We start from the raw sequence: 17,738 nt of genomic DNA on the forward strand, positions 1-17,738 counted from the left end.
GAGGGGGGAGAGGAGGAGGAGGAAGAGGAGGAGGAGTGAATGAGGAGTTCAGTTTTCAGGGCGTATGAGGAAGTTGCTGTAGAAAGAAAAACAACCGAGCAGCTCTTTGAAAATGCCTGGAAAGAAAGTTTGCATCGTGGGATCCGGAAACTGGTAACTTCTATTTTCTTGATTTGATTTCAGATGCATCTTCTCAGAAACGTTAAAGTTGTGATCATGAGTTTGTTCGTCAGCTGATTGAACTTTACTCCTTCTCCTCCTCCTTCGCTCACTTTGTTATGAACCTGGTTCTGCTGCAACATTAAAGTGATTTTCTACCTGTTTGTGTGAAAACTTCAGGCTCTTCTCGTTAATTTAACCTAAATGAAAGTTTGTGCACGGTGTCACAGTGTTGGTGTGATCCTGTTCCTGCTACTTGTTAAAGTTGTGTTGAAAGATGCTGTTTGTGTTTCCTCCTCTCTCTCCCTCCAGGGGCTCCTCCATCGCCAAGATCATTGGCCACAATGTGAAGGCCTCCAACCGCTTCGACCCCCTGGTCAACATGTGGGTGTTCGAGGAGGTGATGGACGACGGCAGGAAGCTCACAGAGATCATCAACACCGACCACGAGAACGTCAGATACCTGCCGGGTCACAAGCTGCCCAGGAATGTGGTGAGAGCCGCAGAGTGTTATTACACAGGAGAGGTCGCTGAAATACACCGAGACACTGATAAGATAACGAAGCTCTGACTCACACGTCTTTCCGTGTGTCCTTCGTGGACTGTTTGCTCACTATGACCACACAACCGTCACATCCTGCAAGAGAAGAACCGTTTAACTGCAGGAAGCATTCAGAACGAGACGGCACATTTCAACATAGCTGCAGTCACACAACATTTTCTTTGGCCTCAGCTTTCTTTGTGGTCACTTCCTGTCCTGACGTCCCTCCAGGTGGCCGTCCCCGACATCACAGAGGCCGTGAAAGGAGCTAAGATCCTCGTCTTCGTCATCCCACACCAGTTCATCGGCAAACTCTGTGACCAGATGAAGCCTCACATCACCGAGGGAACCATCGGGATATCGCTCATCAAAGTAAGACCCTGTCCTCTCTCTCTCTCTCTATTCCCTCATTCTTCTTTCTGTCTCATGTCCTGTCGGCCAAAACAAAGGAAACCATCACGTGACTCACTGCACTTCATGTTTTCTGTGGCCGCAGCATCATGTGACGTTTCAGTCGAGCAACACAGAGAAAATCTTTTGAAATAGCCTGTAAATAAAAGTGGACGTGGACCTGTACGCTCCTCCGAATATAGTTACCTCTGGTTTCAAAAAACCAAGATGGACAAATTGTCAAACCCAGAACTGTCTCGTCGGTTAACTAGGGTGTGGACGAAGGACCGGACGGACTGAAGCTGATCTCAGACATCATCCGAGAGAAGCTGGAGATCGAGGTCAGCGTCCTGATGGGCGCCAACATCGCCAGCGAGGTGGCAGACGAGAAGTTCTGTGAAACCACCATCGGTTCGTGTTCATTGTTCTCATCAGTGCTTCTACGTTTTGTCCTCCTGACGCTGCCGAGGAAGAAAAGGGAAACACATCAGTACCTCCTCGTGGCACCGGTGTCGAGTGACGTCTTTATCTTTTTCCTGCAGGAGCAAAAAATGAGGCAAACGGACACATCTTCAAAGAGCTGCTGCAGACTCCAAACTTCCGCATCACCGTGGTGACAGAGAGCCACACAGTGGAGCTGTGTGGAGCCTTAAAGGTAAAGACAGACTCTATCTTTACTTTTCCTGCTTTACAGATTATAATGCATGTCTTCTCTAATCCGCGCCCTGTCAGAATATTGTGGCCGTAGGTGCCGGGTTCTGCGACGGTCTCGGATTCGGCGACAACACCAAAGCGGCGGTGATCCGGCTGGGTCTCATGGAGATGGTCGCCTTCGCCAAGTTGTTCTGCAGAGAACCGGTGACCTCGTCCACCTTCCTGGAGAGCTGCGGCGTGGCCGACCTCATCACCACCTGCTACGGGGGACGCAACCGCAAAGTGGCCGAGGCCTTCGTCAAAACGTCCAAGGTGAATCAGGCGCAGAGGTTCATTCAGTAACCTGCTTCTTTAACGGTTGTGAATGAAACAACATCCAAGTTGTTCTTCTGTGTTGGGTTCTTCAGTCCATCGCTGAGCTGGAGGCAGAGATGCTGAACGGCCAGAAGCTTCAGGGTCCACAGACGTCAGCGGAGGTTTATAAGATCCTGCAGAAGAAAGACATGGTCAACAAGTGAGTCACATTCACTCACAATACCTTTAATATTAAATGATGTTAAATAAAGACACAGATTAATTCTATTTATTTTTAATTATTAAGAGTTTATTACTGAGATCATAACGAGCTTCAGGCAATATTCCTCTTCCAATGTCTGAGTCGATAACCTGCTCATCTCTTCTTTCCTGCAGGTTTCCTTTGTTTGCTGCCGTCTACCAGATCTGCTTCGAGGGCAAAGAGGTGAAGGAGTTCATCACCTGCCTGCAGAGCCATCCTGAGCACATGTGAGCAGTGTGCAGACACTTCACCACCACTAGATGGTGACAGAGATTCACATGCTGGACACGCACAACTCAACTTAGTCAATTCAACCAAAGGCACTTTTTACTTCTTTTTATTGGAGACATTTCATTGTGCAGACTGTTCCCCTTTAGCTTCTGATGCACTTATATTAAAAAAAAAATCATTTTACTTCTAACAAAGTTAGAAAAGAAAAGTTAAAGCTATTAAAGAAATGATTAATACAAATATTTTCATCATTTGTAGCAGTAAAACTGCAATAGAAATTGTATAACAAGACCAAATGCAGCACCACTACGATTCTGTTAATGCAACTCTGTTTGTGTGACTGACATAAACACAGTGTTTACAATTTTCTACAGCAATGTGGAGTTTTTATCTCAATAAAAGATTAAGAGAAGTTTTTGTTTATTCTGAACAATCAGAAGTTAGTCCAGGGAGGTATGGCAGTATCCAGTCTTGACACCAGGGGGTGCAGCACTCACATTAAGTGATATTTCAACTATGAACAGTAGAAAACAGGACTGATGTCAAACCAGTTCAGTCTGTGGTCCAGCAGCTGTGTGATTGAGTTGTGTGTTGGATCTCAGTGTGTGTGTCTGCGTTTGTGTGTCTTTGTGTGTGTGTGTGTGTGTGAGACAGACCCACACTGATTCCCACGAGGCCGCAGTAACCTGGTATGAGAAAGCAGATTAATGAACAAAAAGCGTCCTTGTCCCTGCGTGTCGGCCATGTTACAGGTCGACCCGGTGAACGCTTTGATCCTCTGCCTCCGTCTCCGTCCGTCTACCATCACTGTGTCTCACTGAGTCATGTCCCACCCTGTCTCTCTGTGCTCGTATCACTTCTTTATACGTAGATGTGGAAACAGAGAAACAAAATCGATCCAAACACTTTAGATATTTGAGAAATTGAAAGTGTGAGGGATCAAATTTCAGATCCATTGGCTCAACTGTGCTTTAGTATCCTGGATATTCTCCGTGTATGCACCTATCAGTGGTGGTGGGTGTCTTTAACTGGTCCCATCAGTCCGTGTCCTCCGTATCCTCGTCTGCCCAGATCCCAGGACATCAAACGGTTCATCTGAAAGCTCAGGAGGGCGATGGAAGAGGCACCAGTTTTTTTTTTTTTATGGGGGCACAAAGAGGCCAAGAGGAGCTTCCAGGTTTCCCATGGGAGAGGAGGGTCTCTCAGGTCGACGTCCCCCTCTCATCTCCACGCCGCTACTGTCATCGGTGGGTTTTGAGCGAGCGCTGAGACCCTTGTGGTGGTTTGACACCGGCCCAGATCCAAGAGAGGGTCCACCTTCAGCCTGAAAGAGGAGCTTAATCACCACGGTAACTTGTCTGTTGGTAGCCCTCGACCCCAGGCACACACACACACACACACACACATGCACTGTCCTCCAGTCAGAGGCCTGTGTGTGTGCGTGTTATTGGATTTAAAGCTCACTGCTTCTCGTCCATTCTTCAAGGAATATTTCACGTTTTGGAAATTGAGACGAGACGAGATCGATGTGAATTTGTCTCTGAGCACAGAGAGTGGAAACTCGTCTGTCTCCGTCCAAAGTGAAGAAAAACACCTTTGGACTAATTCACATGTTGTATCTCCTTTGTTTAACTTGTGAGGAGAGAGAAATGTAAAAACAGCAATTTGTGGTTTATGGAGGAGTCGTGTGTTGGACTTAAATTACAAAGAGACGACTTTCAATGCAAAAGAATCGTCCCTTTATAAGCTGTGGACACTGAAAGTCTTCCAGAGGCACGGGAACGCTGCCATTTTTCAAAATTGTGAGCAAACAAGATTCACCTCCAGCGTAATGAGGCTGAGCCAAAGCTCTTAAAGCTGCGATCATCCATATTTTCATGATTGTATATTATGTGAAAGGGTCACACACAGTCTGGAGCCTCTTTCTCACGGCAGCGTCTGTTTATAGCACAAAACAAGACTCCACCTCATCTGAACCGAAAACGAATATGACGAGCGGAACCAGCCAAGTTGAAAACTTCGGTGAGTTGAACTTTAAGATAAGAGTTGGATCAGGACTTTAGCGGTTCTGCTCAGTCTCCGTGTTTTCAGGATGACGTCGACCCCAGCGCAGTAAGACACCGTTCAGTACATTTCACGCCGAGTTGTGATTTATGAGGTGTGATGAGCCTGGGCTGTTATTCTCACACCTGACTATCCCTGGGATGAAGGAGTGAGTTACAGTCCAACCTCTCTGCAGAGCGCTGCAGGGCTTTATTTTTTGAAAGTATGTGTGGCCGCCTCAGGCCAGACCACATGGTTCACGCCTTTACAGTTATAGCACCCAGAGAAGCTTGGAGTCAGTGTGAAACCTCACACGTGGACTAATAGATAACTCATAATGTCCCCTTCAGGCAAACGAGCGCTGGTGTGGTTTTAATCTGTTATATCTTTACGTGTCGATGCTCCTTCATGTTTCAATGTGTGTGTGTGTTTGCCACTAAAGCGGAGAGTCTGTCCTCCGTCCTCGGTTAATTACAGGCCCCTGATCTCGTCAGCTGTCGCTGCCACACTCTTTTTACATGTCAGTGACAGCCAAATGGGACCTCACATCCTCCCTCCGCTCATGCACCGGGCTGGGAAGACAAAAAGAGATAAAGCAAAAGGATGCCACTCCTCGTCCCAGCTGGCGTTTGCTCCGCTGCCGCCGCCTTTAACCTCCGCGTGGTCATCTCCATCCTCGGCCTGATCGGTGGGGGCTCCGGCTCTTTGCCTCCTTTTGTGCTCTGCCTGGAGGTGAAGGCAGCAGTGGTGGTGCTTGCTCTGGTTGCTTTTGCAGTCTGCGGGGGGGGGAGGAGGAGAAGTTGGCAGGAAGCCTGGTCGTGGTAATGCATACAAACACCGGGGTGAAAACACAAGGCCTATTTGTTCCACTCTCCCATCCTCTTACCTCAGGGAGAGTGGAAAAAATTGCATGAGACAGCCATAAGATACGGTGCGTCCCTCGCTCCCTCTGGACAGCCATTGATTCTGTGGGACAGGGACGAGACAAATGGGGAGCGGTCCTCGTCAGGAAATCACAGACCATAACTCAATGAAATTAAGTCAATTTGTACAATGTCGACCTGGCAGGACGCCCGGCTCGGTTTGCTGCTTCAGAGAACGAGAGAAAGCTTCTTTGATTAAATATAAACGACTCTGGGCCTCGATGTGAGTCTGCACAACAGCATCAGGAGAGTAGCTGCAGTTTAATAATATCCAGCATGTCTGACGAGACAAAGGCCCGACAATGTCAAAGCTGGATAACCTCCGTTGTTCCTGCTCTGCATTACATCCTGCTTCGTCTAAATCGGCTCGGCTTGATCCCCTGCGGACTCAGAGATGCTGACATCAGTGCAAACTCCACACTTCCTCCACTCTGATTTGTGGAAGGTGAAATCTTTAGCGTATGTACTGCACCAGTGTCTCTGGAGTCGGAGCTTACATGCACATAAAGATGCTTTCCGAGGCGGCCGGGTTCCCAGTGCAGCTGCAAATAACATCGATGTGGCATTCCTTCATGTCAGTGGAGCGGAGCTGCTTCCTGCTCCTCAGAGCTGAAGAGGAGAGGAGACTCAACCTCCTCGACAGGATCGAGGAGGAAAATGATTTCATGTGAATTAACCCTGAGCCACTTTCTCCACATCATGCACCAAACAATCAGAAGTCAGATTTGTTTTCTTCATACATTTCTATGGATTTTGAATCCTGACACTGGTTCTGATTCTGAATGAGACATTACTCATTTCTCAAATCATTTCCTAATTTGGAAGAAACTACAAGTTGACTCGGACTTGCTGACGTCATCACTTATAAACCAATTAATGTATCTGGCTAATTTCAGAATACATCCATGTAAACGTGTCAGATCTTGCAGCGAGCAGCAGAGTTGTCTGCTCTCTGGTCGCTCTGGTCTTAACCACAATTGCAGCGAGCGATCCGAAGGGAGGCATTATGGCTGAATGATAAAGCAGCCCCACACGTTTGGAAGAAGAAGGGGTGACACTGTGATGCTGTGCATTTATGCATCTGTTTGTGTTTATGTGTTTTTCTCCTTGGGTGTTTTTCCCACATTTGACCTCAGACATTCACCTCATTCACCATCAGGTCTGCAGCTGCAGTGTGTTTCAGCTCTTGTGTATTTTGACCAGAGCCATTTGTGAAGCTCTGGAGCCTCCACACTTCTGAATGCTTTGACCCGTCTTCTTGCATCTTCTCCCTCCCTCTGCTCCAATCGTTTCCTGCCGTCTCCTGCGGGGCTCCGACCTGTGACATGAAAGAGTCGGACCTCCTGCCTGCAATGGCGCCGGATGTGCTGCAGGTCAAGACGTGTGTTCCACAATCATTTAACCATTACCTCCCTGCAGGACTCTCAGGGCGCAGACACACGATCACAGTGATGTATGAGCAAGGTTTCCACTGGAATGGGATCCTCAAGCTTGTTTTCTTTTGCTCTGTCGCTCCCAGGAGGTAATAGTTTGTGCAAACATCCAGATTTTTGCCCCAAATCTTTCAAATTGACAATAAAAATAAAAAGTGAGAGCTAAGGAGAGTAGAATGAGTGTTTATCTTTCCTTACTCTGAGATAAGAATGTCTCAGAGTGAGTGGAGGAGGAAGATATGGAAGACAGGATGAGATATAAAGGAGAGGATTTAAACTTGTTTGTTTTTGTTTTAGATAACATGAGAAAACTCAGGCTTTCTCACGTGCACCCACTGCGGTGCTGCCCCTGATTTACCCACTCAGATTAATGACCCATCTGTAAACCTTCCCAAATAAGAGCGCACACAATTGTGGCATTATTCAAATGTTCATTCTGGAGTTTTTTCTATTAGATTAAAAGAAAATATCACAAGCTTTCAATTGCACAATCAAAGATTCCCATTATCAAATGCATCATATTATGACCCTTCTCCAAAGTCATCAGACGCCAATCATCTGATTTTTTATTCAGTTAGCTCCTGACATTTCGGTTTAAGTGAACGCCCGTGATTACAAATAGTTTGTGTGATTTGTGAATTTATCTCTCAGCTCTCCGCAGCCTTGTGGTGTCGTCAGCCCACTCGTCCTCGCTCTGTCTCTGTGAGCGAACAATGTTGCAATGCAGTGATCTTATAGGGGAAGAATGCGACGACAGAATGGAATTACGCAGAGAAATTATTGCACTTGAGGCCACAAAGAATGCAGCGGAGTCGGGCTGAAGTGGAGCATTTGTTCACAGTGGTTATGGAAGACCAACAGTGGGTGGCTGGGACTTTAGCCGAAGGGCTCGGCCGTCCAGGCTGCGAGCTAGGAAACTTGAAATTATGATTTTATTTTAAGTACATGCACATTTGATTTTGATGCATTCTGCAGAAAATAACATGAAAAATAAACTAAATATGACATCAGGGCTAAGGTCGATTCGCATCTTGCAGGCCACGAGGACGGGTGGCAACGAGGAATGCGGTGCCCTGCAGAGGGGCCAATGAAAAGCAGAGCGGCGGTGGCTCCCTGCCGGCATTAAGAAGTCTCCTTGGCAGTAAAGCCGAGAGTCATGTGCCTCCATTTAAATGAGAAGGCAAGAAAGGAGAAGGAGAAGTACAGGCTGAGCTAAGAGGCTGGGGACGCTGCCAAGCCAAGACACTTGAGGAATGCAGCACCTCCGTCTCTGCAGCTCTAGCATTACACTGACTGCTCTCTGAGTCAGGAGAACGGCTCTACCAGCCCAGTCAGCAGGTCTCAGGGCCGAGCAGCCTGACGACAGGTAACACGTCAGGAGAGAAACTGCACAAATCCACTCCAGGCGTTTGGCCGTCGCCCGGGCCGAGAGATTCCAGGAATATTTCAACTTGTTGTGTTTTCACCTCCAAAAAAAAACAGAAAGAAAGGAAGCACATGCGTGCACACTTCTGCATGTGTGTTGAGCAGAAGCCAGAGGAGCTTTGTCTGGTCTCGTTTGTGTCGTTGTGTAGTTGTGTGGTTGTGTGTGACTCCTGCAGCAGCAGTTCATAAACACAGGCCTGTCAGCAGCTGCTGGTGATGTCATGTGGAACAGCAGCACCTCCCTCCCTCACTATTTACAAGTCTTCACTGCAGACTTCAGCCCTGGCTGCACAAACACTGTGTGTGTCTGTGCATGTGTGCATGTGTGCATGTGTGTGTGTGTGTGTGTGTGTTCCCTCCATGTTTTCAGCTGCCACCTCAGGATCAACCTCATCAACACGTTGTTCAGAGAACTACAGCTACAGTAAGTCTACTGACACCGCTGCTAATCAATGCTAATCAATGCTAATCTAACAGAAAAAGGGTTTTGCTAGCTAAAGTGTGTTAGCCACTCAGCTAATTACCTGGTAGCAACTCGATGTGTGGAAACAAACTGAGGCTTCGTTATCTCAACACGACATGAAATCCACTTTGACAAATTACTCAAAATTACATTCTGAGGGAATGAGCTGCTTAGCTTATTAGCTACTAGCAATTATTTCACATGACAACTTAATTACGTAGCTAAATTCATGATAGCTTGCCATGCTAATTAATCAAAAGAAATGTGTAGTTGTTTTAGCTTGTTAGCCAGAGGCAGTTATTTGAATGACAGATTTATTACACAGCTACATTAATTAGTTAGCTAGCCGGTTACATCCAGAATAGATTAGCTAGTGGCTTTTATTGAAGATAATAATGCCAAATTAAACTTTTAGCTAGATTGATGTTAGCCAGCTACCCTGGTTATCTGTTTACATGCAGAAAAAATGTAGCCGCTTAGCTTAGTGGCGTTTATTTATAAAGACGACAACACTAGCAACTTTGATAAACAGCTAATGTTTGCTAGCAATTTGAGTTAGCCCTTCCCACCCAGAAAGATGTAGCTGCAGCTGTTGCAGTCCAATGCTAATGTCAGCTAGCATCACATAGCCACTTAGCTGCAGTGAAGCATGGTTCCTGGATTAAAATGCTTCAGTGCTGATAAATAAGTTGTGTAGGTGCAGTGAAGTGTGTAAACACACAACATCAACATGTGATGGTGCAAACAAATCATCTTATCGTGCAAATGACTTTTACACAGAGTGTGTTTCTGTCTGCAGCACTTTTCTGTGAGAAAAATCACATCAGCAAAGATAAACACTGTTGTTTCTCAAGCTGTCAGCAGCCTGCAGAGGAAATACTCTGTGTGTGTGTGTGTGTGTGTTCTGCCCATCGCACAGTGCTCACATACCAAAGTGAGAAGGGGGCACGGTTGTGTATTTTGATAACGGTTGGAAAATTCCTCTGCCCTCTCTCAGCTCGCTGCATCACCCCCCCTGGCCTTTGCAGTATATTTCTCTGTGTTATTCGGACCTGAAACGTTGTCATGAGAGAGTTCAGCCGAGCGTCAGCGGCAGAGACGGGTCCCACGACAGGAAGCTGGGTTGATTTTTCTGTTCCAGGATGTATATTAGAGCATCCCACGCATCTGGTGGGATAAGCACAGGGGATTGCAGGGACTCCCCTTGTGAACAGGATGACGACATCGCATTCATTGTTTTTCCTTTTTTTCCCCAGCTGGACCTCCAACCCTTCCTCTTTTTCTAAACCCACACATTAAAGTGTCTGCTGACTAAACATGATTCAAAGCCGCTCAGACAAGCTTTATCATTAAAAGCGCCTGAGAAACACATTTTTTTGTAAGTAGGTTGTTCCGTCTTATCTTTTTTCACATGATTTTGGCTTGATTTTATAATTGAGGCGTTCGCTAACATGTGAGAACTTGTCTTTTTCAGTCTTCCCAGCCGGGACAGGCCCCTGATGCTATCAGTCATGTGAGACAAGCTTTATTGAACAAGTAAGTCAAATATTGATAATATGCTCCTCAAAGTGACAGCGAAGTTTATCAGAAAGGGAGGAAAAACCCTTGCGATGACAGAACTGGAGCGTCAGGTGACGAGAGCGAATAGAAGCAGAACAGAAGGTGTCACATAACTGTCTCCACCACATGATTTACAAATGCCTCACGCTCCCCCAGCATGTCTCACAGCTTTGTCACTGTAAAAACATAATGAGGAGCTCCATTTGTGCACTTGCAGGATTGTTTTTTACGCTCTGAGGCACGTTGTCCCTGCCTCTGAGTGCAGGACGTCACTGTGGCAGGCGTGTTGCTTTAAAACGAGCAGTCCATTGACAGAAAACTGCAGCCATTTGTTTACCTCAGCTCCTCAAATATGAGAATTTGCTGCGTCCCTCAACAGCTGTGCTTTTCTCAATGTGCAAGGACACGAGTTGGTTTATCAGCAGTGTTTAGACTGTCCTTGGCTTTTTATTAGGCACCAAACACAAATAATCATGTACAGACCCGCAGTCAAACAGACAAAGCTTCCGTTTTTACATGTGCACACTAATGTGACTATTCCAGAGCAGGAGGATTTATGACGAATCCTCTTTCATTAAACCACAAGTCCATATTTAACTCTAGTAATCTGGTTTAAGTGGCAGCGATCTCAAAAATGATAAAGATGTGCACATGTTCCGACCGGCCCATTAAGGCGGAGAACACAATACCAGTTACATAAAGGAGCCTTCTGTTGTCTTGCAGCGTCAGCACTAATTTTAAAAGGACTGTTATATCGACCTATTAGCCTCGACCATAAGTCTTTCATTGTCACACGCATGTGATACTTAAAAGCGTGGTGTAAACACTGATGTGCCATGGAAGCAGCCGTGATCACACTCTGTGAAAACTCCGAAAGGAAAGACGCAGCATCCAGCCTAATGACCGGTTTGCTGACAGAATAAAAAAAACAGAGCGGGGCAAAGTATGGCTTATTGTTCCAGGCTCTCAGACGCAGTAATTCCACGTTAGGTTGTGCCGGGCTACAGTTGGCGGTGCAGGATCAGACAGGCCGGCCAGCAGAGGGACTCAAAACATCCGATCAGCGCGGACCATCTGTGCCTACTGGAATACAGATGGACCTCTCTCGCTGCACATTAAAGCCCACATCAGACACTCGCATGCTTCAATTTTCTCTTCAATGAATGGAAAGTAATAGCAGCCCCCCGCCATCTCCTCCCACTTCCCTCGGTGTAGCAGGCGAATTAAAAGCGAGACCCAAACGTATAATCTTCCCGCTCATTCATTCTTCTCCCCGGACATGGTAATGTGGATGAATCATTGAGAAGAAAAAGAAAGAGAGAGAGAGAGAGAGAGAGAGAGAACGGGGCTCTGAACCATGTGTGTTTGTGTGTGTGGGGCTGGGGGATGCCTCCGCTCTGACCCCGTTTCCCCTTCATTCAAGGCAGGCGCAGGGCATGCACACAAAATGAATTGGTTCCTGGGGCAAAGGGGGCGCACCAATCAATGTTCGACCCCCAATCATCATCCATTTTCAGGCCCGGGCACTTCCTGGCATTGCACTTTTTTTTAGGGAAGCAGGGTATTGATCACATATTTAGCCTTTAGCCGGGGGGGGGGGGGGGGGGCTTTCATTTTTCACACGCAGACCTCAGTAATAGTGCAAAGTGGAACCTCCTGCTAAATGCACGTCTGGATGAAATATTTGCTCTTGTGTTTACTGCACAGTTTAACCTCTCGAAGACTAAATGTGTTCAGACGTACAGAGGAAATTCTTTTCACGCTTGAGTGAGAGGTTGTTTTTTTTTTTTTAATGGGTAAAGAACCAAAGTTCAGGCCGCTTGGTATCTCTGTTTGAACTCCCCCTGACAGAGATTTCTTACGTCTGGCGACTCTGTGAACTGAGAATAAGCACGGCTGAATGCCTGACTGTATGGGCTACAAAGGCCGTCATTGTCACTTGTGGCGGCGTGTGGTCTAACACTTGGGAGTCAAAAGCCAGAGGGCGGAGCAACAGTGTGTCTTTAGCGGGACCTCTACCTACTGTACGTGTGGGATTATTCCGACAGAAGCGTGGTCGGTTCAGTGATCGCAATAAATGCACAGCTGCCTAATTCTCCTCAGCTTACAAAGGAACAGTATCAAATCTGAGCCATGACGATCCATATTCATGGACGATCTGGGCTTATTATCGCTATTTATCCGTGAGGCTCACAGTCTGTTTTCAGTGCAGCGATCTCTCAATGGGTTTAAGTGTTATCATTAAGCTGTTATCCCCTCACATTATCCCTGTTGTAGTTCGGAGCTGTCTGGGGCTCTGTGACCTCAGCTGGGTCCTCCCTTGTTCCTGGAGCAGATGTTAAAAAAGAGAGTGCACCCCCCAACCACACGCACACACACACACACACCCCTCTGCATTTGGGCTGTACACACACACACACACACCATCCTGCCGCGCCTCCTCCCTCCACCCTGGTATCTAATTAGGCCTACAGCACAAAGACTCCCAGATGTCAGCGTCCTCCTGGCCTCCTTTGATTATATCCTTTCCACCCCACTGGCTGGCTTGCCGACAGGCTGGATGGCCGGCTGGGGGCCGTCGACGCGTGTCACCCTGCGTAGGTCAACACTGGACCGGTTTAACATATCGGTAATTGCTTTTGGTGTAAATCAGAAGGAAACAGGAGGGGGGGAGGACAGTGGTGGAGGGGCTGCAGTTGCAGAAAGGCCCTCAGAGCCTCATAAATATAAGTTTAAGGGGCATTTTATTGTTGTAATATGATGTATAATGTAAATATAAAAGGGGTAAGGCAGCAAACCAGGAAGCAAAGTTTGTCAATCACATCTCCTCGTTTCCATGAACACTAGCTCTACCCCAGTGGATACCTAACGATGATGTTTTCACGTTGAAGACGAAGACATCGACCTGAAAAGACGATAGAAAAGATAAATGTTTGGCAAAAAGTGTCGACAGCAAAACTGTAGTTGTAATATCAAACATAATGAGAATAAACATGAACACGTCTAAAGAGAGATGAGTTAAATAAAATCTACATTTTGATTCATTATATATTTAAAAACTAGTATTTTTGCGTTCTGAACCTTGTAAACGCAGTTACATTCATTCAATTACAGCACCTACCGCCTGATTTGCATAATCGGTGTCATTTGGTTTGTTTAACTGTCAGAGGTCGGAGTTCTCCCGTGTTTTATCGCCTGCTGTTATCTGAACGTCCCTGATGTCTGCCGTTTAATGTGTTTGCTTAATCTTTATCGCTTCCGATCCATCCTACCTCACCCCTCACACTCCGTATACCCTCAGGAAAGTGGATTCAGTGTTTTCTGCACTGACTCATGGACAATCAGACACACTGCTTTAATCATTTACTCTCGATTTCCTATCACCTCCGTCCTATCTCTGCATTCAGGGGAAGACGAGGGCTTCACTTCCAAACTGAAATGTAATGTAAATAATAGTCCAGACTGTTTCATCTGATGCTACACACGTGCACAATTAGTGATTACAAAGCCAGAGAGAGAGAGAGAGAGGGATGTTTCTGTGTCATTAAAGACACGGCCGCTCACATCCTGTTCGCTGATTAGACAACTTCCTTCTACACCAGTTAGCCCCGGGGTATTCAGATATGGGGCAGGAGGAGATGGTGGTGTTGTGTGTAGAAATGCGAGCGCCTGATCCCGTGTGGAATCTGTCGCTCGCGGCTCCGTGTCAATAAGTTTGGACTTCGCAGATTGGCAGTGGATGGAACGTGTCATGTTGATGTGTGGGGCTGTTTGACGTGTGCCGTCACGCTGCTGAAGCTGGGGACAGGGTGGAACAGATGAAGTCTGCAGCGGAGGCAAAAAGGGGACTTTGGGGATGCTGTTTGGGGAGTGTGGTTGATTTTACATGGTTTTCTATGGGCTTAAAATATAGATTACAGAATTATTTTTTATTTGAAACGCTGTGAAAACATTTAAAATAAAGTGTAGATTGGGTTCAACAGTCTCTATTTCAGTTGCATAAGACACACACGGGACTTATCCACGCATGCACGTGATAACACAAGTTGCGTCGTACGGACAAGGTCCCTGACCCCTGGGGCGTCCATCAGCCGACCTTTGACCCTGTCCTCACCAATAAGGAAGTGCTGTGCTTACTCTGAGCACCGGCACAGTGAGCGTAAAGCCTGCAGGCTCTTTGTAAAGGAGTAGTATGCGTGAAGTGAAGTGTTTATCTTCTGCTGTGGCCTCAGTCGGGCCAGGTCGGACTGGTTCCCAGCGCTGTTTGCAGAGGCCTAGAAAAACAAAAAGGGCTGAAGCTCTGGGTTTGGTGTTGGGTTTGGAGGGTGGGGTCTCTGGGTGACAGTGAGAGCAAGCGGTAAGATCCAGCTGGAGCTGTGTGATCGCAGAGTCCCGTCAGGCCAGAGAACAGGTCTGCACTTCCACTCGCACTCCAGCTTTTTAGTTGGAGTCGCTGCTGCTCCGTTCCTTGGACTCTGATCTCATGTAGAAAGGTGAAAGCCCTCCTCACAGCGGAAACGTGACCTGCCGGACATTCAGCTCTTCCCTTGTTGACTTTCTCCCTGTCCCTTTTGTCCTCCACTCCTCCCCCTTTCCTCCTCTCCTCCCTCCCAGGTGTGTTGATCGCTGCCGGGCACCATGAACAGACACCTGGAGAGCAGAGAGCAGTTAAAGAGATTGTCTCTTGACAGCGGCCTGACGGTAAGTCTCCCCCTGCACTCACACTGTATGTTAGACCGGTCATTTTAACAGGAAATGCACTTGGTGGAATGTTATCACTTACATTTGTTAATTAAGTTTCTTGCATCTTAAAAATGAGGTTTTCCTTTTCATCTTTAATGTTTTTGAATGGTCTTGTCTTTTGGACTCTTCCCAGTGCACCTTGTTCTGTTCAGGGTTCTTTTTTATTCTATCAATCAGACTGTAAAGAAAACTGTTAAGATTCAAGCGTTCCCTCTACAGACGTCCACAGACACATCCAGGGGTCAAAGGCAGCGAGAGAAGAAACAGCCCGCCCCCCCCCTGTCCCCCCTCGTTCACTTCCTTTGTGAAACACAGTAGCCGCCTGTGATTGACAGGCTTATCTCCGCGCTGCGCCGCTCTCAGGAATCACAGGAGTGGAAACTTGTTTTTGCTCAGGGTTAACTGAAGGTGAATCTGCTCGCAAGTGCCTCTTTTGAAATGTCAAGTGCAGCCATACAGTGGCCGCTGTGTTGTGTCTGCACGGGAGTAAAGAAGCTTAATACCCCCCCCCTCCCCCGGCTTGCACCGATCCGCCACCCCCAGGTGCATCGTACTGTACGGTCACTGCACAGGAGGCAGAGAATCGAGATGCTTGAAACTGCGTTTTGATAAAGGAAATGCTGAAGTCGTCAGAGAGCTTTTTTAGTTGTATGTGTTCCGGAACCAAAACATGTCACTGTGCGTCCCCGTGCTCCGCTGAAGGACCCACTTCAGGAGTTGTTCCGCTGCTTTTGACGTCGGAATGTGGAAAACACATGAGTTGTGTTCATGTGTTTAGAGCAACACCTTGACGCCTCCTTCCAGTATTTGCATAATAACAAAGAGCAAAGAATCAGGTGTGACGGACATGGGAATAATTTCAAACGTTCATGTTAATCACATGGGTGCTTGTGAGAGATGGACATGCAGTTTGCGCGTGTCGACCATAGAAGTAATTGTAGTTCTCTTATATTTTTTAACTGTTAAGTCCGTAGCGACGCTCATATTTCCTCCTCTGATCCAGATGTCAAAGATACCATCTCTCTCTCTATCCCAAAAAGGCATCCAGGGAAATGTAGGAGAATGATGAACCATAGGCCGAAACATTAAATCATAAACGTTCCTCACTTGTAACTGACAGAACATCAAAATTTAATCTCGCTCTTGATTTTTCTTGTGGGATTCGGAACAAGTCTGCCAATCACTTCTTGCTCTGACAGCGACATGAAAGTGAATGCAGAAGGAGCAGTGACACACTTGAATCCTCTCAGCGAGATGAGACGCTCCCTCGCTGATAATTTATTCACAGCGGTTTATCTTTGTGAATGTTTAACTTCAGCTCCGCGGCAGACGATCAGTCGCCGATCGAGGTTTTTCTCCTTCGGTGGCTTTGTGAGTCATTAAGACTTTACCGAACGTTATCAGCTCTCAGCTGATTCAAGATACGCTGCAGCTTTAATTGCTGTAATTGGAAACACGGCGACCTGATTTACTGTGAGACTCAAACTAGGTCATATTTGTGATATGGGTTTATGATTCAACATGCTCACATTTGTCCACTCAACTATCCATGCATGCAGCGTTTTTTCTCTCCTCTCCTGTGCACTTTCTCCTCCTCTTTACTCCTCACAGTCTCTTCGTCTTGTTTAATCTTTTTCTTCTGCACTCTTTCCTTCTCTAATGATTTATTCTCACTCGGGGCAGCGGGAGCATACGGGCGCTGGGCTGTTTTAATAGTGGGACATGAGGACGCCCAGAGCGTTTTTGGTAAACGTCCAGCATAGATCTGGTGGCAGTGTGCAGATTTGATTCCATGGCATGGAGAGTGCACATTGGTTTGGTTGAACTCTGAAGTTGAAGATGAAATTCGTCACAGTAGTTCGAGTTAAATTAATGTCATTGTCTTTTTTGGTGTCAGGAAAAACAGATTCCCTGTCAAAACTGAATAATTAGAAACGATTTTACGGAATCACGAGAAGCGTTTGTTGTTTTTACATCATTTTAAATTCTTTCTTTCCGCCCGCTTGACGACGCACGCCCTGCGTCTTTTTAGGGTGAGGGGGAAGTTATTCTACTTGTTTTAATGGGAAATGTAAAAAATCAAGTGTTTGGATATGCAAAAACATAACTGTGCCAATATTTTAAAAGGGATGCACGAACGACAGACGTTGAGGCTACGCTGTCAGGAATGTGATTGGAATATTCTATCAGTAACTCATACACAAACATCCTAATCAGGGTAATGCCTTATTTGGAATAATAACACTGTGTCTGTGGTCGAGTGAGCCCTTGAGTTTGAGGCCACTGAGTTTAACTTTGTCTCTACACAAGCCTGCGCCCCCCCCCCCCCGTCGCCGATGTGGGACATGATGTCGATGGCCCTCGTGGCCCCGCTGGCCCTGGCACAGATAAACCCACTGTCCTGTAAACACTCCTTTTCCTGGGAGGATATGAGCCTCAGATACATTTATTTTTTCAGGCATCTGAGAAAACACACTGGCTCTGGTTTCTGACATTCCATCAGACGACAGGCGTGAGCGTCCCCGTTCTGGTTTTTTAACTTTTCACCTGCGATCCAGCTCCAGCCAGTCGTCCGAATTTACATGAGACGGAAGCGCATCTGCAGACACACCACCCC

At 46.7% G+C, this 17,738-nt stretch overlaps 2 protein-coding genes across 3 annotated transcripts in view; both read left to right on the forward strand.

Moving 5' to 3' along the window:
* The first annotated feature begins 12 nt into the window (after positions 1 to 12).
* On the forward strand, positions 13 to 2,943 carry LOC109645879 (glycerol-3-phosphate dehydrogenase 1-like protein). Its single transcript, XM_020111550.2, has 8 exons — positions 13 to 153; positions 472 to 652; positions 932 to 1,072; positions 1,363 to 1,501; positions 1,633 to 1,745; positions 1,823 to 2,056; positions 2,152 to 2,258; positions 2,435 to 2,943. Exons 1-8 carry the CDS (start codon positions 113 to 115, stop codon positions 2,529 to 2,531), a joined length of 1,053 nt encoding a protein of 350 aa, XP_019967109.1. The 5' UTR covers positions 13 to 112; the 3' UTR covers positions 2,532 to 2,943.
* A 5,694-nt stretch (positions 2,944 to 8,637) lies between these two features.
* Positions 8,638 to 17,738, forward strand: part of LOC109645447 (nck-associated protein 5-like) — a 104,401-nt gene continuing 95,300 nt past the window's right edge. The window contains exons 1-4 of one of the 2 annotated variants that reach the window (XM_069520986.1): positions 8,643 to 8,779; positions 10,075 to 10,196; positions 10,293 to 10,354; positions 14,993 to 15,079. In XM_069520986.1, coding sequence (XP_069377087.1) covers positions 15,017 to 15,079 — 63 coding nt within the window. In that variant the 5' untranslated portion in view covers positions 8,643 to 8,779; positions 10,075 to 10,196; positions 10,293 to 10,354; positions 14,993 to 15,016. Of the gene's footprint in view, positions 8,780 to 10,074; positions 10,197 to 10,292; positions 10,355 to 14,992; positions 15,080 to 17,738 lie in introns of both variants that reach the window. The other variant, XM_069520987.1, reaches the window with a different exon arrangement.

This window comes from Paralichthys olivaceus, chromosome 24, assembly GCF_024713975.1.
Source record: "Paralichthys olivaceus isolate ysfri-2021 chromosome 24, ASM2471397v2, whole genome shotgun sequence".
NCBI lineage: Eukaryota > Metazoa > Chordata > Actinopteri > Pleuronectiformes > Paralichthyidae > Paralichthys > Paralichthys olivaceus.

Coding starts and splice junctions, on each gene's coding strand:
- LOC109645879 (XM_020111550.2), top strand. CDS start 113: ATGCCTGGAAAGAAAGTTTGCATCGTGGGATCCGGAAACTG. Junction 154..471: donor ATCGTGGGATCCGGAAACTG/GTAACTTCTATT, acceptor CTCTCCCTCCAG/GGGCTCCTCCATCGCCAAGA. Junction 2,057..2,151: donor CCTTCGTCAAAACGTCCAAG/GTGAATCAGGCG, acceptor TGGGTTCTTCAG/TCCATCGCTGAGCTGGAGGC.